Here is a 24,973-nt window from a genome sequence, read left to right as displayed (position 1 = left end):
TTTGTATTTTTAGTAGAGACAAGTTTCACTATGTTGGTCAGGCTGGTCTTGAACTCCTGACCTCGAGATCTGCCTGCCTTAGCCTCCCAAAGTGCTGGGATTATAGGCTTGAGACATGGTCCCTGGCCTCATACATTGAAATCTTAATCCCCAATTTGATGGAATTAAAGAGTGAGATCTTTAGAAGATAATTTGGTCATGGGAGTAAAGCCATTAACAGAAGAGAGCTCTTTCTCTCTCTGTTTCTCTCTGTTTCTCTCTCTCTCTCTCTCTCTCTCTCTCTCTCTCTCTCTCTCTCTCTCTCTCTCTCTCACTTGCTGCCATAAGAACATACAAAAATGAAACAATCTATAATCTGGAAATAGGCCCTTACTGGAATCCAACCATACTGGCACCCTGATCTCAGACTTCCAGCCTCCAGAACTGTGAGAAATAAATTTCTGTTGTTTTTTTAAGTCACTCAGCCTATGGTAATTTGCTATAGCAGCCCAAGGTAAGACATATAAATAAAAATATACATGCCTACAACTCGACACTCAAATAGAATATGTCATGATAATTTTGGAATCCCTACCTACAAATATCATGATAAATGCAATTTCCAAACATAATTTAGCACCATAAAACAACAGCAAAAAGTATATACAGAGTGAAATATAAATGAGAGCCACTGTGCATATAGTAGAGTAGCAGAGAATAATGAATAAATAACTCATAGGGTGAGTGAAAATGGAGGGTAAATTCAAATTCATACCCCTTATAGGACCCAGGACTCAAACTCTTGACCTTGACAAATTACTACATGACTCATTGAAATAAACAATATCAAAAGCACCTGTGAATCAATGATATGCTGACCACTGAATACACACAGTATGTCTATTTAAACATACTGAGTTCAGGTTTGCTTAAATATTCATACCCTCAGTTCCGTTTTAAAGCGTTGATCCATTTACACCAGCTCTTCTATGCCCCACTCAAAAAGCACAAAATACAATAAGCTATCATCCTTCTCTTTCCAAATTCTGTCTTAATTTTCTTCAACTACCAATAAGACTATTTCTGTGAAAATATTTGTTGTATACATGTATTTTCTCTTATCTCCATGAATTGATTTTTTTAACTTTCTCTTCAGTAAAATACAATATATGCAATGTGCTCTCAAACGGCATATGCAGAAAGGAAAGAAAAATAGTATAGTAAATAAAATCCATAAAGAACTCACAAAGTCTCATTTTAGTCAATAGTTTTAAACTCTTTCTTCTCATAAAGGCACTAAAAACTGAACAGCGATTTGATTAACTTGTGTTGGCCTCACTGTCTCCTGCAGGCACTAGTGACCAGGAAAATGTCAAAAGTTGTGAGGAAAAGGTAAATAAAAACAGTCCCTATAACTGAATACTAGGCAATCAATAGTAAAATATTGCATAGCTGATTATATACTATTTTATAGCACAAATCATTTAAAATCACATAGGAACATGTTTTACAGTATTATCTCATAAAACAAAAGTATTTTTATAAAAGAAAATTCCATGAAAATTATTTGCAAAATAATCAGAAAAAATATCTATGAGAAAAGGTTATAGATATAATTTTAGAGCAACTAGTTATTACTGTATACTAGAAAGCAGAAGCTTTTCTATTTGCCAGCTCTGACAGTTAGGAAAACTGACAAGATTATCTTTAAAAATGGAGAAGATGGGAGGCTGAGGTGGGTAGATCAAGTGAGGTCAGGAGTTCAAGATCAGCCTAGACTACATGGTGAAACCTCATCTCTACTAAAATACAAAAATTAACCAGATGTGGTGGCATGTGCCTACAATCCCAGCTACTCAGGAGGCTGAGGCATGAGAATCTTTTGAACCTGGGAGGCAGAGGTTGCAGTGGGCTGAAATCGTGTCACTGATTCCAGCCTGGGAGACAAAGACTCTGTCTTAAAAATAAAATTAAAATGGAGAAGAATTTTATGCTTAGAGTTATAGGTTGGTCAGCTTTTATCTAGCAACGTGAAAGGTGTTAATAGTTCTCATCAAACAGTCATTGTACCCAAAGTGTAAATCAAATCTGACCAAGTGAGCTCCTTGGAGAACAGGAGAAACACAGACAATACACTATTTGAGCCATGATAAACTTAAAGAATTTCTAACTTGGAAAATTATCCTTATCACCTCAGAGGATGTATTTTAATGGAATTAGGTTTTATATTTTTTATAAAAGCAAAATATATTAAAAATAACATAAAACTGCCAAATTAACAAAATGTTAAGCAGTTGTTAGTTCACAAAGCACTCCAATCTTCTCTCACTACCTCTTCAGATCTTTACTCAGAAGTCACTGTCTCGGTAAACTCTTGGCTACTCAGTCTCAGATTTCACCCCATACACTTCCTTATGTCTTTTCCCTGATCTGCTATTTTTTTCTCTTAACATTCACCTGTCATACTATACATTTTATTGATTTATCTTCTTTATGGTCTGTCTTCCATGTAACTATGCAAGCTGGGATTTTCCCCCCATGTATATCAGCACCTGGCATATAATGGGCACTGATAAATGTTTGCTGAAAGAATGAATGGCAATTGATATTTATTGTTGATAGGAGGGCAAGTTCTACAACAAGTAATTACATTGCTTTGTCAGGATTTTAACTCAAATAAGAGTTAGAACTGACATTAGTATGTTCTTTTTTTTTTTTTTTTTTTTGCTCCCGTTACCCAGGCTGGAGTGCAATGGCGCGATCTCGGCTGACCGCAACCTCTGCCTCCTGGGTTCAGCCAATTCTCCTGCCTCAGACTCCTGAGTAGCTGGGATTACAGGCATGCGCCACCATGCCCAGCCAATTTTTTTTTATTTTTAGTAGAGACGGGGTTTCACCATGTTGACCAGGATGGTCTCGATCTCTTGACCTCGTGATGCCCCTCCTCAGCCTCCCAAAGTGCTGGGATTACATGCTTGAGCCACCGCGCCCAGCCCATTAGTATGTTCTTAATCTGTATTTAACTCAGAATACAAGGTCTGTTCAAACACTACCAGAACACCTTTGTGGAAAGTTCTGTATCCTGTTCTCTACAAGAGGGGCCTATTCTGCTCTGTATATTAAACCAGCTCTTTCGGGTGACTTTTTTTTTTTTTCTACTAAAGTCCCCTCTAGTGGTACAGTTGGGTGTTGGCTGCCTTAACGCCATCCTTTTCTCAGCAACTCAATGTTACCAGTATAAATGATGACGAAACCAGAGGTGACAACTGGTGTCCTCTGTGCTGAAGTAACAATAGAAAGCTGTTGTAGTGATTTTTGTTGTTTTTTGTACTGTGCTTGGCTTGTATAGTGTTAGCCTTCATAGCTAGCCTAATACAGTATGTTAGTCTGCATGGTATTTTTCTAAAAGATTTTTTCAAAGATTATTGCTAATAATTAAAAATTGTGAGATTTTAAATAAACATCTGTATGTCTTCTTTCTCTTCAAAAATAAAAGATATGGCACAAATGGTTAATATTCCTTATGACAAAAATAAGTGCAGCTGAGGGGTGTTCTACCACAACTGGGACATTCATTCTTCCCACTGCATCGTGATTCCTGCCACTCCCAAGTAAGTTCAGATACGCAGCCTAGACTCAGATCCTACTTACCACTTATGTTGGAGCTACTTGGTTTTATCTCTCCTGACATACTCTACTCATTCATAACCTGACTCTTTTAAGACTTGAATTTCCAAGTCTGTTCATAAATAAATGACTGCCCTGTGGATAAAGCAACATACGAATAAGTATCTAGAGCAGTGCAAAAAGTTACCACAAAACTTAGCATCATAAAACAGTAAACATTTATTGTCTCACAAGGTTTCTATGGCTCTAGAATCTGGGAGCAGCTATGTGGGTGGTTCTGGTTTGGAGTCTCTCTTGAGGTTACTTTACAGCTGTTGGCTCATGCTCAAATCTTGACTGGGGCTAGAGGTTCAGCTTTCAAGACGACTAGTTTACCTGGCTTCTGGCTGGAGATCTGCTTTTCTTCCCATGTGTGCTTCTCTACTAGGCTGCTTGGATACCCTCGTAACATGTCAACTGGCTTTGCCCAAGGACAGTGATCCAAGAGAGGGCAAAGAAGATCATGCTTTTTATGAATTTGTCACCGAAGTCACATATCATCACTGCTGCCTTATACTCTTCATTAAAAACGAGTTGCTACCCATGCGCAAAGGAAAGAAAGCTAAGCTCTACTTATTAAAAGGAGAAGTGTTTATGAAACATACCTTGGTTTAGAGGTCTTGACTGAGTCATCAAATAATTGCCTTATTTTAATCTGGATACTAGTCTAAGTAAACTAAGAACCTTGAGTGGTTCCAATTTTATAATCCTTGGAGTTTGAACATTTGTGAAAAGTGTTCAAACTTAAAGTTTTTTTAACTCAGCTTTAGGATAAACTACCAATTTTAGTGAAACACAAACTTTCAGTTACACCTGCATAGCCTCTTTGGGGAACTGTCATACGCTTGTATATACTAGTCACTTCATAGCACAATGACTGGATGTGTAATTTCAGGATCACTGTAGACAAATTTCTTTTTAAACACTTGTTAACTGCAGTCTTCAGTAATACCCTGAATATTAGTGAGGTCACTGTGTTTTACTTTTTCATTGCTTTTTTTTATATGACTATAGTATTCAGTCTCAGCAGCAAGCAAGTCATCACATTCTTTTTCTCAAAGACAAAGGGTGGAGGTTTTGAAAGCAGGAGAAGCCTGAGAAGAGTAAGTTTAGAGCTAAGCCAGAAAATGCTGTAGAGACTCCTCTCCTGATTCTCTTTGTTGATATCCTTTAAATTTTAAATCTCCAGACTGCTAGATGTCCAGTTAATGTATTGCTGGTAGAGGCATTAAGAGGTTTTTTTTTTTCTTCTGAATATTTATTCTTTATGTTTCAGGGCTATTCAAATTTTGGTGGCAAAAAGGGTTATACATACACAGCAATTTACCTGTTATGATAATTTTAATTTATGCAGGGTAGGGTTCTTCTACAAAACTGATGCCGTATCAGATTCACAGCATTGACACAATATGGACAGTATGATCTCACTAAAACTTTCTCCTTCTACCATTTATCAGTGAACAAACCTAACAGACCTTCTTTTTTGCTAAGATAGACTATCTGCTCCATTTTTTGATACTGTATTTATAGCATTGAGCTCTGTAAGTTTAGTATTCATTTCCTACTCAGAACAGAGTCAGCAGCAATATTAACAGGTATAAATCTATATAAAGCCTTAAATAGTTCTACAAGGCTACAATGTTACTATACTGTTTTCCCTCAAAAGTCACTGACTTTCCTTGAAATATTATGCAAGATTTTTAACACCTTTCCTCTAATTTATTGGGTTTGATGGTTACGCTGTTTGCTAGTTTGGGTTTCATAAAGTACAGTGGAATTAAGTTTTTGAAAAACATAATGTGGGTTATAATTTAGAGATTGTTGCAGCTTACTCAACTACTTTCAGAATTCAAATTCTACTTGTTTCTACTCAAGTGATTTAAAGTATATACAATGACCCATAAGACAAAGTATTATTGTTAAATTTCCAATACTAAGGAATATAATCTTTTTTAAGAAATATCTTACAGGCTTTATAAAATAATTTTCAATAAATTCCTACTCTAAAATAACCTGTTTGTTAAGTACAACTCTTTTGTTTTATATATATATAACTTCTGGATATATAAAATGAAAAGAATGTCAATATAATGCAATATAAACAGCACAGATATTGTCCAAACACTAGAAAGAAAATTGGAGGCTTAAAAACAGGATGATTTCTCTTTTACACACTTAAATTCCTCATCAGAAGAAAAACTATTTAAAAAAAAACTGTTCTAAAAAATAATTTAGAAAAAAATCTAAGTAAAAGGTATAGCAGAAGGACAGCAATTTAAGAATAAGCGGAAGCAAACAAAAACCACTAAACATCTGATGAAGTTCTCTATCACGTATCTGTAAATTCCCAACTAGAGATGAGGAAGGAGACCCAGGCATCTGGAGTTACCTCCCCCTGGACTTCCATATGACGTTTCAATAGAAGAAAAGGCTGGCCAACTGGCACCTCCTGAATCCCCTTCCTGTAAATGGCAGGCTTGGTATTGGGGAAATTCTCCAGATGACACTGTTTTTACTTAAAACAAGATCAAACCTCCATCCAAAGACCAGAACCTTTACACATGTGACTCCTAAAACTGTAAACCCAAAACCCTTTCTTATGTGATTCCTACAACTGCAAACCCGAAGCTCTTTCATGTGCGATTTTTAAAGCTGTAAACCCAGAAACCTTTGCTGTAAATCTGAAGCCCTTTCACTCATGATTTCTAAGGCTGTAAACCTAAGATTATTTCATGTGTAATAGCTAGAGTGCAAGCCTATATAAAGGCAGAGCCTTACTTTTTTGGAGGAGCTGGGTAATTTGGAACCATCGCCCATCTCCTCGCCGTAATAATAATAATAATAATAATATTAATAATAATAAACTCTTTCCTTCCCCATTCAGCGTTCAAGAGATCTGTTTCCTGCGGCCGCTACTGCTACAGGGAAACATAGAGAGTGCTTTAAGGACCTAATTAATTGGGCATCAGATGCCAACTTTTACATTTCCACAGAACTCTACTTTTTTAAAAGTACACTCATGTACAACTTCAAGTGATTCTCACAACTTTGTGATATAGACAGATATTTTAATGTCTATATTTCCCTATAATAAAAATTGAAATAGAGATCATCTTAACACTTAACACTTGTTTTTTGTTTGTTTGTTTGTTTCTTTCTTTTGAGATGGAGTTTCGCTCTTGTTACCCAGGCTGGAGTGCAATGGCGCGATCTCGGCTCACCGCAACCTCCGCCTCCTGGGTTCAGGCAATTCTCCTGCCTCAGCCTCCTGAGTAGCTGGGATTACAGGCACGCACCACCATGCCCAGCTAATTTTTTGTATTTTTTTTTTTTTTTTTTTTTTTTTTTTTTAGTAGAGACGGGGTTTCACCATGTTGACCAGGATGGTCTCCATCTCTTGACCTCGTGATCCATCCACCTCGGCCTCCCAAAGTGCTGGGATTACAGGCGTGAGCCACCTTTTCTCTCTTTCCTTCACAAGAGAGAGAAAGACCCATTCTTAAATAATAATTTGCAACATTTAAACCTTATTCGTTTATCTGGATATTTTTTATTTAACTGAAAATCAAAGATGATAAAAACACATTGTTCCCTAGAAAATAAATTTCCAAATCTCTCAATTAACAACTGTTTACTTTTTGACATATACTCCTGAACATTCATTACCCAAAAGAAATAATAAAATGAAAAACCAGAACAACAACAAACAACGAAAAAACACCTCACAAGCCTGAGAAACAGTAAAAGGGCTAAAGTATGGTAGAATATAAAATTTAAAGGTATAAATTAAATACATATTCCAATGGGCTTCTCGTAAATTGTATAACTTTTTAAGTTATTTTGACTATATCACAATATTCAGAATTACAAATATTAAATAGTTTTCTGATTATCGTCCTGTAAGCAAATGCAATTACTGAAATTCTACTTAGATTAGCCAATCCTCCCACCCCCCATCTACCACGAACTTCAGCTTAGAGCCAGGCATTCACTAAATCAAAACTCAGCCATCATCACCAGAGTTCTTTATGCTATCCACTTTAAACATCTTTTGAAAAATTCAAACTATCTTTTTAAACTGAAACCTACATTTCAAAGATCAGCTTCTAATATCAATATAGTAGAGGTTAATTATTTGCTCCATGGAAGCCATACTTCCCTTTTAGCTTCCTAATAATTTTACATATGTGGCACCTTTTTTCCTCAGAAGATTGAATCAAAGGAATGGAAATAAGACTCAAATAAGTAAAATCTCTACTCACTCCAAAATACTGGAAAGAATTACTCAACGGGAAAGTATTTCAATCATTGGTCAAATGGACCCTGTAGCCCTGTCTCTTGAATTCTATCTATGGATCAAGCTATTCTTTATTCAATGGAGATAAGCCAAGATTGTCTTTATTGTGACAAATGCACAAGGCCCTTAAACTTTCCAGGACTGCAGTAAAACACAGAAATTAACAATCATAAAATAATACAAGTCATAGTAAGCCAAGAATCAGTAACAGTAAAGTTAGCTTGGCTAACACTCAGTTTCTGATATGGATAATCTTATAAGTCTGCTTGCTAAAGAGGAAAAGAAGAGAGAAGAAAACTTCATAGAGGTATGCAATTTGAATGTTGCTCTGGTGTTAATGGAGCAGTAACTTTCCTAAGCTTTTAATGGGTCATAATAAATCAATCCCCAATCACTACAAATCAACCAAGCTATAGAATCGTTTCACTTACCCATGATGGTTAGGGCTGTAGCTTTTGTTAATTCTTCTTTCATTGACTCGATTACTTCTAAATTACCACCATCCAGGTTGCATCTATTTATGGTTCCATTCCCCGAACTGATCCAATAAAGTTTGTTTTCCACATAGTCTATTGATAGACCTGTAATTAAATTTTACAACTTAAACATAATGATAGCCACTTAAATCGTAGTATTCACCTAGAACCACTGGATTTGAGGGGGAAAAAAATAAGTCAAAAGCTCAGATGTTTGTCTTTACAAATAAGATCTGGCTAATAGGAAAAGATATATGCTGTTTTGGGTTTGTTTTGTTTATTTTTTAGAGACAGGGTCTCACTTTATCAGTTAGACTGGAGTACAGTGGTGCAATCATAGCTCACTGAAGCCTCAGAGTCCTGGGCTCAAGCAATCCTCTCATCTTAGCCTCCTGCATAGCTAGGATTACAAATGTGCACCACTATGCCCAGGTAATTTATATTTTAATTTTTTAACAGACAAGGCCTCCTTATGTTGCTTAGTCTGGTCTTGAACTCCTGGCTCCAAGGGATCCTGTCATCTTGACCTCCCATAGTGCTGGGATTATAGGCATGAGCCATGGCACCCAGCTAACATATGCCGTTTTAACTGACAGATAAACATTATACTTTTGTAGGCATTTAGCAGTTATTTCTACAAATTACCAACAAAATCTTGTGCCACTGAGAGAAATGGCAGCTCCGTTTCACAGAGACAAAAAATAGTACCTACAGTAGATAAGAAATCTGTGTTCATAGCTAGTTAGTGGACATTTCAGATATTTTTAGAAAGTTTCTGTTTCCAAATTGAGTGCCTGCCCTATTCATTATGCCACTTTGCCTCAGAAAGTTTTAATGTGTAATGATTCATTTGGGATACCAATTTAACTGATGAAATTTATAATTACTCATCTATTTTCCATAAAATTTATTTAGGCAGTTACAGATTTAAATTGGTGATTTCATCCCTCTTCAAGTAAATCCAAAAATGGAAGATTTTCAGCAAATAGTAATTTTACCAAAGCACAGAATTAAATTGAGCTCATTTGCAGGCTGATATGGGGGAGATAAACCATTTGGCAAGTGAGTGAATCAAGCCAATGGCTTAAGACCTTACTCTCGACATGGCACAGTGTATCCCTGGGGGTAAGGCTGCACTTTATTGTATTTTATGGGCAACTTTACATATTAGAGCAGTGACCATGATTTTCAGAGGTCTCGGGGCAGGTATTTTTTGTTTGCTAAAAGTACTTGGCACACATCTACTTAACTACTGGCATGCTCAACAGCATTAGTATCCACATTTTAACAATAACTCTGTGGAGCCATGTTGGCCTTCTGTGATCCATAACTACTCATGGAAAAGCACATGTGGACATACACTCCAGCACACATTGCAACCAGCTGTTCCTGGACTCTGTCTCTGAGAATAAAGTGAACAAATCACAAATAAATCCTTCCCTTAAAAGAAAAAAAAAAGATGAGAGGAAGAAAGAGCAGATGATTGAAGAGAATCACAGATTCAAGAGCATTGAGAGAATGTCAAATTTAGCCTAATAATACTCAACAAGCAGGGATTCCCAGAACAAAGAATTGGAATCATTATAGGCACTTAAGAGTTATCTCTATGGATTAGACCATCTTTTTTTTTCTAAGAGTTGAGGTTTCACTCTGTTGCCCAGACTAGAACAATTATAGCTCACTACAGCTTTGAAATCCTGAATTCAAGTGATCTTCCAACCTCAGCCTCCTGAACTGCTGGAACTACAGGTGTGAGCTACGTTGCTTAGTTCTATTTTTTTTTTCTTTTGTAAGTGTTAAATTCTATTTTTGGAAAGAATAAGGTAAAGCTAGTTTATACTCAGAGTCATCACATGTGTGGAATGTGTGGTAATGACTGGCCACAAGGCAATTGTGTTTCTAATTAAATTGTTTCTTCATCTGGGTGCTGGTTATACAGAAAAGTTCATTTAATCAACATTCATCAAGCCATATACTTAGGACGGTTTACTTCCATATGCCTGTGATTCTATCATATAAAGTTTACAATTAAAACATGGGAAGAAGCTAGGGGGTATATGGGAAATTTAAACAAATAAATCCTCCTAAATCAATGCAAAACACAATACCGAGCAATTTAGCGAAGAGGGGCTTCACAGAGGCAAGAATTTTGTCTTTTATTTGGATCTTTCACCAGAGTCTATTATTCAATTTCTTTGCTTCTGAACTGTGCCTAAAGAAAAGGGGATTTGTCATAGTCATCTTATTATGTTCACTGTCTATCATGATGACTAGAACAGAGAAGAAATTTAATTAAAATAAATTTTAATTAATAAAATTAATAAAAGTCTACCCATCAAATAAATGGATAGACTAGTTAATTCTATTATGAAACTATAGCTTGTTTTCAAAGAGTTAGGCCAGGGGAGTTTAGTTATCTTCCCAACTGAATTTTTTAAGGTACTACTTATACTCAGATACTATAACAAGTGAGGAAGAACAATGATTCAACAGCTCCACTTAGTATAGCTTAAATATTTTAATTAATTTTAAGATGGAATAGCTTCAAATTAATAGTTTTAAGAACTTAAAAAAGACAAAGTTTCTGTATTAATCTATCTATCTATCATCTATCATCTATCTATCTATCTATCTATCTATATGCATGTGATACATGTCACTTTACACCCTCTGTATATCTTCTTTCCTGTTAAGTATATTAGCTTAACCCTAAAATGTTCTTGAGCGCATTTATTCTCAGGTTCATAAAATAGAATTGCAATGTTTTACAAATTCTATTATTAATTTTAAAAACTGGTGACATATGCCTTATATTCATAGTATAGGCATATATAAAAGTATAATACATATCTCTGAAGTTTATTAATGCAAATGTTTTTGCATCATAAGATTTTTCATTTTGTTACTATCATTCATATAAGTCCAAACAACACTAAGTAATTAATTGGTATACATGTGTTAGAATAATTTCAGAATAAATTCTCTGTTGTATAAACATTTCAAAAACTGAATCACTAAGCAGTGAACAAATAATTGTCTAATGAAATTAAAACTACTCAGCGATATTAGAATGCTAAATCAATACCCATGATAAAACAGGTCAAATGTGAGCATATTTATAAAACTGTCCTGGAACCTATACAAAGAAATAGAATTATGTCTGCACTAAAGGATCCTCAGAATGGGTGACGGAAATTTGAAAATTTTCAAAAGCACCATAGAATGTGTCTGAATATGTAAGTTGTAACATAGTCTCATTTTTATAAGACATTTAATTAATTTTTGAAATCATCTGAATCTGGCTCTCAAAAGTTAAAATCTAGATGCAATAATGTAATAAGTATATAAAAAAGTCATTTAAATTGAGAAAAAAAACTTTTTGAAAAGAAAAATTTATCTTTTTACCAATCTTTTCTATTTTTATAAAAATACAGTTAATCCATATGCTTTAATTATAACACTTCTTATCAAACCCAAATTTTTCTTTGTATATTATTTTATTTGAACATTTTGATTTAAATAGGCCAGCTTAATTTTTATTGAGACAATAAAAATTGTAAAAATTATGTAATTTCTCTAATAGAACTATTCTACATATTAATATAAGAAACAACTATTTCTCTAATAGAACTATTCTACATATTAATGTAAGAAACAATAATGTTTAAATAATGTAATTTACCTATATACAGTATTTCATATATTATTGAAATAAATTAAGTCCATTGTATTAAGTGTTGTTGCAATTAAGACTAGACAGTTCATTTTGTGTGTCTCATCTCCTTTTAAGTGGCTCAAAATTAAATAAATATACTATTTAGTATGGACTTAAAATAAAAATGCAAAGATAAAGAGGGAATTTTAAAAATTAAAAATTAAGGCTTTCAATAGGTAACTTTCTAATACGTTTTCATTACCTACTAAATTTAACTTTAAAATTCTTATGCCTAGCTGGAAATTATAATCATCTGGAAAGTTACTTTAAAATATTCATCCACAAAATTTCAATTTAATTAATTTTGGCTGGTCCTGGGCCTCAGTATTTTTTAAAAATCTCTCCAGGCAATTTTACAATACTCACTTTTTAAAGAATTATTTTAAACATTGCATATTTTTATAAGCTTTCAAATTTCATATTTTAGTAAATTCAACTGGGCCTTTTAAATTCCACTGGAAAGAGTATCACAATGGCAAAACCTTTGGAGACAGGAATAGTTGAGATGTAGCTGGGGGAAAAAGATAGACTATGAATAATAAAATGTAAAGGATTAACTTCTAGGCCCTCTACACAGGTATGATAAATGTAATCAAAATCTTCTAAATATTCTTTTTCTGGTACTACCTTCAGACAGTAGAAAACAACTCCTTCTTCTGGGACTGGAAAAGTTGTAGAAACTGGTCATTGAAAACACACAAAACATGGAGGAAGACCAATAGGTTACATCACATGCTATACTTGTAGAAGAATTTTAATACTCTATATACCCCAAAATGAAGAGTTTTTTTCAGCCTTCATCAGAAGTGGCATGAGTATTTCTATTTGTGGGGCAGAACTGTTTTGGGAACATTAAAACTTTAGCTCTGATGGAGGCTAGTTATTACACGGGGAAGTATACTATTAGGCTACCTCAAGAAATGCTTTATCCTTCCTCACAATATTTGGATTTTACTGGGTAAAGAATGGATGTGCTGGCTGCGCACTGGCTCATGCCTGTAATCACAGCACTTTGGGAGACCAAGGCAGGTGGATTACTTGCAGTCGAGAGTTTGAGACCAACATGGCAAAACCCCATCTCTTCTTAAAAAAAAAAAAAATGAGCCAGGTGTGGTGGTGCACACCTGTAGTTCCAGCTATTCAAGAGGCTGAGGCAGAAAAATCACTTGAATCCAGGAGGTGGAGGTTGCAGTGAGCTGAGCTCATACCACTCCACTACTGCCTGGGCAACAGAGCAAGACCTGTCTCAAAAAAAAAAAAGAAAGGAAAGAAAGAAAGTAAAGAAAGAAAGAAAGAAAGAAAGAAAGAAAGAAAGAAAGAAAGAAAGAAAGAAAGGAGGGAGGGAGGGAGGGAGGGAGGGAGGGAGGGAGGGAGGGAGGGAGGGAGGGAGGGGGGAAGGAAGGAAGGAAGGAAGGAAGGAAGGAAGGAAGGAAGGAAGGAAGGAAGGAAGGAAGGAAGGAAGGAAGGAAAGAAAGAATATGCTGAGGAAACCTAAGTATTTTGTCTGTTCCATCCCTAGCTTCTCTGTGAAGTGAACACAAATCTAAGGTGCCAGCCTTCAGTTATCTTGTCTAAGTATTTCTGGCAGCCTTGCCCTGCTTCCTCCACCATTGTAAGGAGGTAGTGATAAGAATAACACCTCATACAATTGTTTCTGACACATAGAAAGCACTAAGGAAATGTTAGGTATATTTGTGAGTAGTATAAATGTTTGTATTTCCTTTTCAATCTTAGCTCTATTCTAAAGCTTAAAACCATCTCTCTGGTAATCCTACAACTGATAATTTGGAGATAATCTAATTACTAGAAATGTTGAGATTATGTACTTCATTCATAATAACAATATTCTCTCAATCATAAAATAAGCACATCGAAACTGAAAACTTTTGCTTGTGAAAAGTAATAAAATACATGACTTAGTCTGGGAGTAAATATTTGTAATCTATACATCCAACAAAAGACAAGTATCTACAAAAGAACTTTCAAAACTCAATAGTTAAAAGAAATTAAAATTCAAAACTGAGCAAAAACCTGGACATTTAACAAAATAATATATACAAATGGCAAATAAACACATAAAAAAGATGTTAAGTATCATAGGAAAATGCAAATTAAAATGAAACTTTTATAGACAACATAACGTCTAGAAGAAATACAAGTGTTTTTAAGTGACAATGAGATACACTATACATCAATCAGAATGGCTAAAATAAAAAGCAGTGAGAACACTAAATGCTGACAAGGATACAGAGAACTGTATCACTGATACACACTGCTAGAGGGAATGTAAAATGATAAACTCACTCTAGGAAACAATTTGACAGTTTCTTATAAAATTGAGTCATAATATAATATGATTCAGCATTGCATTCCTGAGAATTTATCTCAGAGAAATGAAAACTAACGTTCACACAAAAATTTGTACATAAACCTTTAAATTATTATTAATATTTTTTCAAGAGAGAATCTCACTCTGTCACCCAGGCTGGAGTGCAGTGGCATGATCTCGGCTCACTGCAACCTCCACCTCCCAAGCTCAAGCAATTGTCCTGCTTCTACCTCCCATACCACCCTGCTAATTTTTTGTATTAAATATTTTGTGTAGAGATGAGCTTTTGCCATGTTGGCCAGGCTAGTCTTGAACTCCTGGCCTGAAGTGATGTGCTGGTCTCAGCCTCCCAAAGGACTGGGATTACAGGTATAAGCCACCATGCCCTGCCTAAACTAATTTTTTTAAAGTACATTATTCAACAACTAGTCAAGTATACTGCTCTTATCTTATCCTGATATAAATTCTTTTGGGAAATTACCCTTTTCATTTCACCCCGCCTTAATTAAGGACATACTTAAGGACAGGGCTAAAGTAGTCAACTGATCCCTTACTACTTATTCTATTCAAGCTAAGATTTCAGTATTTCCTCCATCCTTCCAAACATAACTCATTTTACCTGGGACGGTTTATCCATATCCCCAGCCCTTGATGCATAGCAAAAGAATGTAGTTGTCCACAATGAAAGCTAGGATTCAAATTCAAATTTGCTTCCAAAACCATATTAAATCTTAACCATTGTGCCTGTGAAAATAACACATGCAGAAATAGAGGAAAAACTAGAATCAAAGGAACTATTTTTTAATTGTTTTATTTTAAAAGCATTTTAAAAAGCTTTACTACCTGTAGTTTTGTGATTTGCCAAAACTACATTTTATAGCTTGATAAGAAAAATAGAAATAAATATTTTTAAAGCACTGGATTGTGTCACTCAAATATTTTTAAATTGTAGTTCCTGACAACATAATGCTAAATATTTCCTTATGTTAGATTTACTATGCACATAGAAAAAATTCACAGTCTGTACATATATCATCATTTTACACCTTTTATGCCTGCTTTTCCTTTCTGCTAAGAATAAGGAAAGCCCCTTCTATTTCTACTGCTTCTTTAAAAACAAAATTATATTTTTCCTTCAAGATCCCATCAAAATTTCAAAATATCATCAATTTGGTCATAATTTTCTATTTTTCCTCCTCACAAAATATTAGTTGTTTATTTTCAGTGTCTACCTATCTTATCGGTATGATGAACATAGTACTCATGAAAAACATTGAGTATTTTTGTTTCATTTACCTCTACTAAAAATATCACTCAAATGGCTTGTAATTATCTGTAACTTTTTCCTTCACTGAACTATGTTCTCCTTGAGGATGGTACCAGATTTTATTTTTAGGGTCTAGTACCTAGTGTACACTTCATAACCTTTTAAAAGAATTACTTTCCCAGATCCCCCAATTTAGTAACATTTGAATAAATTAGTAAATGAATAATCAGAGGAAAGTGTAATATATTTAAATTATGTGTATATGTTCACATGTGTAATTATAATATAAGTTTGTTAACTCCTCTGGCCTTTTTTGTAACTTACTTATAACATTTCTTTTGAGATGTGCAGTCTTAAATATGGAATGTGCTTCCTATATAATAAAAGTGTGCTGAATAATAAGCATCTATCAATAACAGAAATGCATTATATTGAGAAAGGAAACATATCTAGGACTCTTAAAATCGTTTTTACTTCTAAAAAATAAGGTTTCTTAAATTATTTTGATGTGCTTATGAATGTTATATACAAATACAATTCACAATCTACTTTATATAGTGTGAGTTCAAATGATAAAATAATAGAAGATACCTGGTAGATTTCAAGAAGATGTACTTCCAGTTTAAGTAAACAAATGACTTTCAATTTAGATTACATTGAAAATAAAGGGAAAACACCAAAAAAATAAAAATATATAGTATACAATATTCCTAAGAATAGCCACAAAGGATAATGTTGATTGACAAGCCAAGTTGCTTTATATGAGGCTTAAAGGATAAAATTTGTTATACAAAGACATTTTAAACTTAGAAACCACTGTAAGTAGTAAACTAAAATCCTATAATATGTAGACTGCTCTAAACACTTAATATATCCAATACTGAGCAATAAATCATAATTGACATTATTTACCTCAACAATGGATTACTTGAATGCTGATGTTGATTTATATTTAAAAGAAACAAAATTATTTAGCCTAAATTATTTGAAGGCTGCAATTACTCAGTCTTTAGTGACATACATTCATAAAATGCCACATTGAGTATTTTCATATAATTATGATGCACTTCTATTTTAAGTATATCACACATGGATTTAACAGCAAACAAACAAGAGAAGTCAGCAAATTACAATATAAGAAAAATTCCTCAAACTTAACAATTCCTCAAACTAGAAAGTCTGGTGTATCAGTGTAATTGCCATTTCAAAACATTTAAAGATTCAGAAATAATTATGAGGGACAATTGACACAGCGGTGAAGTTGGTCCTTGCATACTCCTGGCTGCTTAGAAAAGTCAACTGTTGTATTCTAACTGGGTCTACATTTCTCAGGAGTATGCTTGTTATGGGTTTTCGCTTTCCCAAATTCCATAATTGAAAACTGTCAGTTTTATTCCCTGATCTGTGCTGAGGTCAAGTAATTACTCCAAGAAATCACCATCTCTGGGCACAGCATAATGGTTAAGATTTAATATGGTTTTGGAAGCAAATAAACTTGGATTTGAAACCCAGCTTTCATTGTAGACAATGGCATTCTTTCAACAAGACTCGGTTTCTGAATCTATAAAGGAAAAAAAAAATCTTCTTCCAGAGATGATTGTTATGATTAATGCAAAGCATTTTGCAAGTGGTGACATATTGCAAGTGCTTAAAAAGTAGTCACTATAATTATATTATTTTTATTGCCAGAGTGATCATGGTTCTACCATATCAAAGATCTCAGGATAAAAGTACATGCAGACACAAAGGTGTGGCTTCATGATGAGAATATAGGTACTATAAAGGGTGTTAGGTAATAATTGCTAAGAGCTAATTAATGCTTCTCCATCTTTAACAGGCAGAATATAGTGTTTACTCCTCACATTTTGGGGGAAAAAATAAAATGCATAATCTGACAACAATATGCATGAAAAGAAATTCAACTGGGGTGGCTCAATTGTTTAATTTTCTTCACTGAAATTTAAGGCATACTGTAGGCAGTTTGAACAAGAGCTCACACACACTCATCATTAAATAATAATTACAATAATTGCTTGCAATAAGTAAATGAAATTACAGTGAGTAAATAATGCAGTGCTTAATGTCCTTATGTATTTAAGCAGTTCATGGTGTGATGATCATGTATGCCAGCAAAAACAGGTTTGTATTTATTTTTTCACACATTCATTTATCCATTCACAGTGCTGTAAAGTTCCATTTTAGAAATCACTCAGTGGAATAGTTCTGAAAGAATCCTTTAAAGTAGTATTACCATGACATGAACTCCTCAGAGTTTTTCAGATATCCTATGTCAAGTATTTCCTTATGAAACAACTTTAATTCTATATTAAATAGTAGTTTCAGTCTACATATAAACCCAAAAATATTGTATCCAATTATTTGCATCACAATGCTAAATTATTAAGAAAAACAGAAAAAAAATAGCAAAATATTATCCTTAGCAAGCTACTGCAGGAATAGAAAACCAAACATTGCAAGTTCTCATTTATAAGTGAAAGCTGAGTGATGAGAACTCGTGAATATAAAGAAGGAAACAACAGATACTGGGGTCTGCTTGAGAATGGAAGGTGGGAGGGGGGAGGGAGAGAAGCAGAAAAAAATAGCTATTGAATATCAGGTTTAATACCTGGGAGATGAAATAATCTAAAAAACAAACTCCCATGACACAAGTGTACCTATATAACAGACCTTCACATGTACACCTGACCTTAAAATAAAAGTTAAAAAAAATAGCGAGGATCAAGCCAAGATGGCTGTTTAGGAACAGCTTAGGATTGCAGCTCTCCATGAAAGCACAGAGGGTGAGTGGACGCCACGTTTCCAGATGAATTTTTATTGCCCACAGACCAGGAGATTCCCAGGTGGAGGAGCCCCATTGGTCGCCAGCATGGCTGTTTTAGCTGGCGTCGCTGTTTTGGCCGCTGCGGCTGCTTTGCTGGGCACAGTTGCTATGCCTGGTGGCTGCCTTGCCGGCGCCTCGGTGCGGCACTTCTCCATACAAAATATGCTAGTCCAGGTGCCCTTTTAGCTGTCAGTTGGAGCCCCAGGAAGTCACCCATTCATCTGATTCAAAACAGGGGACTGAACAGGGAGCCAGGGCAGGAGATTCCTGGGCAAAAAAGTGCCATAAATCTCAGCACCGCTGTTTAAGCCGGTGCAGTGAGTTGCCACATGGGAAATCACACAGACCCCAGTGCCTTTTCAACAGGTGACTGGAACACCTGGGAGAGAGTCGACTGTTCAACTAAAAAAAAGAAAAAGGCTCTGAGGCAGGGAGCCAGGTGATCAGGCTCGGCTGGTCCCATCCCCACAAAAGAACAGCAATCAGAAACTCTCTGGATTGAGAGTTTAACAGCAAGCACAGCTGAATCCTGGAAGGTCCAGATCTGTGGGGGAGGGGCTTCCACCATTACCGAAGCACTCCACCACTATGGAGGTAGTCTGCCATTGCTGGGGCAGCCTACCTTTTCCAAGGCAACCTACCATTACAGAGAGAGTCAGCCAATACAGAGGTGGGCCACCACTGCTGAGGCAGTTCTAACTACCCCCATATAAACAGGTCTGCAGAGAAGTTCACATGGCAGCTGGGTGGAGCTCAGAGCAGCTCAGCAAAGCTTCTGCAGGCAGACAGTGACTAGGCTGCCTCCTTGCTAGGCAGGACAGCCCTGAAAAAAAAGGCAGCAGCACAACGGTAACTCATAAATAAAGCCCTAACTCCCTGGGACAGAGCACCTGGTAACAAAAAGTGGTTTATGAGTTCTGATGCAGCAGACCTAAATGTACCTGCCCAGCAGCTCTGAATGAACAACAGAGCTCATAGCTCAGCACCTGAGCTCCAATGAAGGACAGATTGTCTCCTCATGCAGCTCCCTGACCCCTGTATATCCAAAGAGTCACCTCATAAAAGAGAGATCAGATTGACATTTGATGGGTATCCTTCTGGGACAAAGATAGCAGAAGAAGAAACTGGTAGCAACCCTTACTGTTCTGTAGCTGCTGCAGGTGATCCCAAGGCAAGCAGAGCCTGGAGTGGACCTCAGCAGTCCTACAGCAGAGGGTCCAGATTGTTAGAAGGAAAACTACAAAACAGAAATAACTTCATCATCAACAAACAGACCATCTACTCAGAGACCCAATCTGAAACTCAGCAACTTTACAAAGATGACAGGTGGATAAATCCACAAAGATGGGAAGAAACCAGCACAGAAAGGATGAAAACACCCGAAACCAGAACATCTCTCCTGCTACAAGGGATCACAACTCCTCACCAGCAAGGGAACAAGGCTGTATGGAAAATGAATGTGATGAAATGACAGAATCAGGCTTCAGAAGGTGGGTAATAAGAAGATTCTGTGAGCTAAAAGAACATGTTCTAACCCAATGCAAAGAAACTAAGAATGTTGAAAAAAGATTTGACGAAATGCTAATGAGAATGGACAACTTAGAAAGGAATATGAGTGAATTGATGGAGCTGAAAAACACAACATGAGAACTTCACAAAGCATGCACAAGTTTCAACAGCCAAATTGACCAAGCAGAAGAAAGGATATCAGATGTCGAAGATCAACTCAATGAAATAAAAAGAGAAAGCAAGATTAGAGAGAAAAGGGTAAAAAGGAATAAACAAAGTCTCTAAGAAATGTGGGATTATGTGAAAAGACCTAATTTACGTTTGATAGGTGTACCTGAATGTGACAAACAGAATGAATCCAAGCTGGAAAATACTCTTCAGGATATTATCCAGAAAAACTTCCTCAACCTAGCAAGGCAGGCCAATATACAAGTCCAGAAAATACAGAGAACACCATTCCTGAAGAAGAGCAACCCCAAGGCACATAATCATCAGATTCACCAGGGTTGAAATGAAGGAGAAAATGCTAAGGACAGCCAGAGAGAAAGGTTGGGTTACACACAAAGGGAAGCCCATAAGACTCACAGCAGATCTCTCAGCAGAAACCCTACAAGCCAGAAGAGAGTGGGGTCCAGTATTCAACATCCTTAAAGAAAAGAACTTTCAACCCAGAATTTCATATCCAGCCAAACTAAGCTTCATAAGTGAAGGAAAAATAAAATTCTTTGCAAACAACCAAGTACTCAGAGAGTTCATCACCACCAGCCCTGCTTTACAAGAGCTCCTGAAAGGTGCTCTACACATAGAAAGGAACAACCAGTACAAGCCACTCCAAAAACATACCAAATGGTAAAGAGCATTAACACAATGAAGAATCTGCATCAATTAACGAGCAAAACAGCTAGCTATCATCAAAATGGCAGTATCAAAATCACACTTAACAATATTAAACCTAAATGCAAACAACACAGACTGGCAAATTGGATAAAAAGCCAGAACCCCTCAGTGTGCTGTATCCAGGAAACCCATCTCACATGCAAGGATACACAAAGGATCAAAATAAAGGGATGGAGGAAGACTTACCAAGTAAATGGAGAGCAAAAAAAAGCAGGAGTTGCAATTCTCATCTCTGATAAAATAGACTTTAAAGCAACAAAGATCAAAAGAGACAAAGAAGGACATTACATAATAATAACAGGATCAATGCAACAAGAAGGGCTAACAATCCTAAATATATATGCAATTAATACAGGAGCACCCAGATACATAAGGCAAGTTCTTAATGACTTACAAAGAGACTTAGACTCCTGCACAAAAATAGTGGTGGACTTTAACACCCCATTGTCAATATTAGACAGATCAACCAGACAAAAAATTAACAAGGATATTCAGGACTTGAACTCAGACTTGGAACAGGCAAACCTAATAGATATTTACAGAACTCTCCACCCCAAATCCAAAGAATATACATTCTTCTCAGCACCACATCACACCTACTCTAAAATTGACCACATAATTGGAAGTAAATCACTCCTCAGCAAATGCAAAAAATGGAAATCATAAAAACAGTCTCTCAGACCACAGTGCAATCAAGTTAGAACTCAGAGTTCAAAAACTAACTCAGAACCGCACAGCTTCATGAAAACTGAAGAACTTGTTCTTGAAAGTTGACTGGATAAACAATGAAATGAAAAAAGAAATAAAGATGTTCTTCGAAATCAACGAGAATGAAGACACAACAAACCAGAATCTCTGGGAGACATCTAAAGCAGTCTCTAGAGGAAAATATATAGCAATAAGTGCTCACATGAGAAGAGTGGAGAGATCCAAAATTGACACCCTATCATCAAAATTGAAAGAGCTAGAGGAGCAAGATCAAAAAAAAAAAACCTCAAAACCTAGCAAAAGACAAGAAATAACTAAGATCAGAGCAGAACTGAAAAAGCCAATATCTGTTGAACCAGCCTTGCATCCCGGGATGAATTCTACTTAATCATGGTGGATAAGCTTTTTGATGTGCTATTGCAATCGGCTTGCCAGTATTTTATTGAAGATTTTTGCATCTTCCTTCATCACGGATATTGGCCTGAAGTTTTCTTTTCTTGTTGAGTCTCTGCCAGGTTTTGGTATCAGAATGATACTGGTCTAATAAAATGATTTGGGAAGGATTCCCTCTTTTTGGATTATTTGGAATAATTTCAGAAGTAATGGTATCAGCTCCTCTTTGTACGTCTGGTAAAATTTGGCTGTGAACCTGTCTGGACCTGGGCTTTTTTTGGGTATGTAGGCTCTTAATTGCTGCCTCAACTTCAGACCTTGTTATTGGTCTATTCACGGTTTCGACTTCTTCCTGGTTTAGGCCTGGGTGGAGGCAAGTGTCCAGGAATTTATCCATTTCTTCCAGGTTTACTAGTTTATGTGCATAGAGTTGTTTGTAATATTCTCTGATGATGGTTTGCATTTCTGTGGAAACTTGCAAACATACCCTAGAAAGACCAACACGAGTCAGACACAAGTAAAGGCCTTCAATGGAAAGCTATAGACATACATCCACAAGAAACAACAGCAAACAGGTAACCAATACCTCCTCAGATGAACAAAACACAGATCCAGTGACTAATCCTAATGAGACAGTAATCTGTGAACTCTCAGACCAAGAATTCAAAATGGTAGTTCTGAAGAAACTCATTGAACTCCCAGGTAACATGGAAACTCAATTCAGAAATTTATCCGAGCAAGAAACAAAGATTAAAGTAATAACTTAACAAATAAAACAGAAATCTTAAAATGAGAAACAAGTTTGCTGAACTAAAACATGCATCAGAGGTTCTCAACAGCAGAATGGATCAAGCAGAAGAAAATAAGTAGGCTCAAGGACAGGCTATCAGAAAACATACAGTAAAAGGATAACAAAGAAAAATAATTAAAAGGAATGAAGAACACCTACAAGATATAGAGAATAACCTCAAAAGTGTAAATCTAAGCATTATTAGCATACAAGGAGAGTTGAGAAAGAAAAAAGTAGAAAAGAAATAATAACTCAAAGAAATAATAACAAAAAACTTACCAAACCTAGATAAAGATAAAAATATCTAGTTATAGAAAGGTCAGAGATTACCAAAGAGATGTAACCCAAATAAGAATAATCCAAAGGTTCGGGACAAAACAAGGATGGAAAGCATCAAAAAAAAAAAAAAGCAGCAAATAACATATAAAGGAGCTCCAAGAAAGATAAAAGTTGTAGCTAATATTACTGTTTATTTCAAGATCTTACTGAAAGCTCATCAATTTTTCAGCAAAAAAAAAGCATCAAACAACATTTTGTAACTTAAGACTCTTCAAACCACTTCACCTCAGAATCTTTTTGCTGCTGTATCCAGTCTGAAGTTTTTATGTAATGATCCTTACTCAGTTCTAACCACACCATCATTTGAAAGACTTACCTTAAACCAGACTTTAAAATCTCAATTACAATTTCGACTTTGCCCTTTTCTCTCTTAGATACTACGAAGACTTGGCCAGTTTAGTGTTCTCCTTTATCACCGTGAAGAAGAAAGTCAGCTTTGTCTAAACACAGGTCATTTTGGTAACATTTTTGAGGAGCCAGATCCAACTCAGGAAAGAAGGTGAAAATAAGCTCAGGAATTCACCACCCAGAATTGAATATTACTAATATTTCCTTAAACTTAATTTGAATCCTTTTATTAAACATGAACTAAATTTTACTAATACTGTTAAAATTACCTTTGACAAAGATGAAAGTTCTCTTTCAGATGTCATTATTGATCCTTTCCCAAATCAACTGCTATTATAAAATTGGTGTGTTGATTTCCAGTTCACTTATTTCTAAAGTTTTTAAGTATATCCAGAAACAACATATATTAATATTTTGTGTTTCACCTTGAAATAATACAAATAGTATCATACTGTAAGTATGTAAGCAACATTCTGCTAATAACTTTTCTCCATGGTTTTGAGATGTATGTGAAGGAAACGAAAATTGCCACTCCAAAATAAACTTCTTTGGCCTATGTTGAAATAACTAGTCAGAGGGGCTGTAGACAAAGAAATAGTTCCGAAAAGCTGTCCTTTGTAGGGAAGACTTGCATTCGTTGAGAAAATCTACATTAGTGAAGTAAAACACAGATGTAAGAGATTTCTCTGAGGCTTTCTTATCTGCATTATACGGAGACAGGAAAAACCTAACTCACGGGAAAAGGAAACTAAACATCTGACATTATCACAGGTCTGACAGAGAAACTTTTACCACAGGCTCCCATCTATTATTTTTAAGGGCTGCCACCTGTGAGGTTTCACCTGCAAAAAGATAACCGTTGCTTGCCACATATTTTCTCTCCTTTCCCTTCTATAATCTACTGTCATGCTCCCAGTTTCTATTCCTTTCTGTACGGTATAAAAACTTCAGTCACATCTCTGTCTTTCATTCATTCATTCATTCATTCATTCATTCATTCATGAAATGGAGTTTTGCTGTTGTTGCTCAGGCTGGATCTTGGCTCACTGCAACCTCCACCTCCCGGGTTCAAGCAATTCTCCTGCCTCAGCCTCCTGAGTAACTCGGATTACAGGCACCTGCTACCATTCTCGGCTAATTTTTATGTATTTTTAGTAGAGATGGAGTTTCACCATGATGGCCAGAGTGGTCTCAAACTCCTGACTTCAGGTGATCCACCCTCCTCAGCCTCCCAAAGTGCTGGGATTGCATCCATGAGCCACCACGCCTGGTCACATGGCTCTTTTTGGAGTTTTATATTTGCAGGACTCCTGTGTCCAAGTGCCTGTTAATATGTTTGTATGCCTTTTTTTCTATTAATCTATTATCAATTTATTTCAGCAGACTTGGACTCAAACCTTCAAAGGGAATGTTTGAGC

General features: G+C 35.7%; 1 protein-coding gene across 4 annotated transcripts in view; it reads right to left on the bottom strand.

The window, feature by feature from the left end:
• The window catches only part of LRP1B (LDL receptor related protein 1B), a 1,941,900-nt gene that overhangs the window by 580,724 nt on the left and 1,336,203 nt on the right, over window positions 1-24,973 (bottom strand). For all 4 annotated transcript variants that reach the window (XR_013518953.1, XM_078327882.1, XM_078327883.1 and 1 more), the window contains exon 32: window positions 8,374-8,523. Coding sequence is in view for 3 of the 4 variants with exons in the window: in XM_078327882.1 (XP_078184008.1) it covers window positions 8,374-8,523 (150 nt within the window). In the remaining variant the exon portion in view is untranslated. The remainder of the gene's footprint in view (window positions 1-8,373; window positions 8,524-24,973) is intronic.

Source organism: Callithrix jacchus, chromosome 6 (genome assembly GCF_049354715.1).
Source record: "Callithrix jacchus isolate 240 chromosome 6, calJac240_pri, whole genome shotgun sequence".
Classification (NCBI taxonomy): Eukaryota; Metazoa; Chordata; class Mammalia; order Primates; family Cebidae; genus Callithrix; species Callithrix jacchus.
This window is presented reverse-complemented; position numbering and strand designations above follow the sequence as displayed.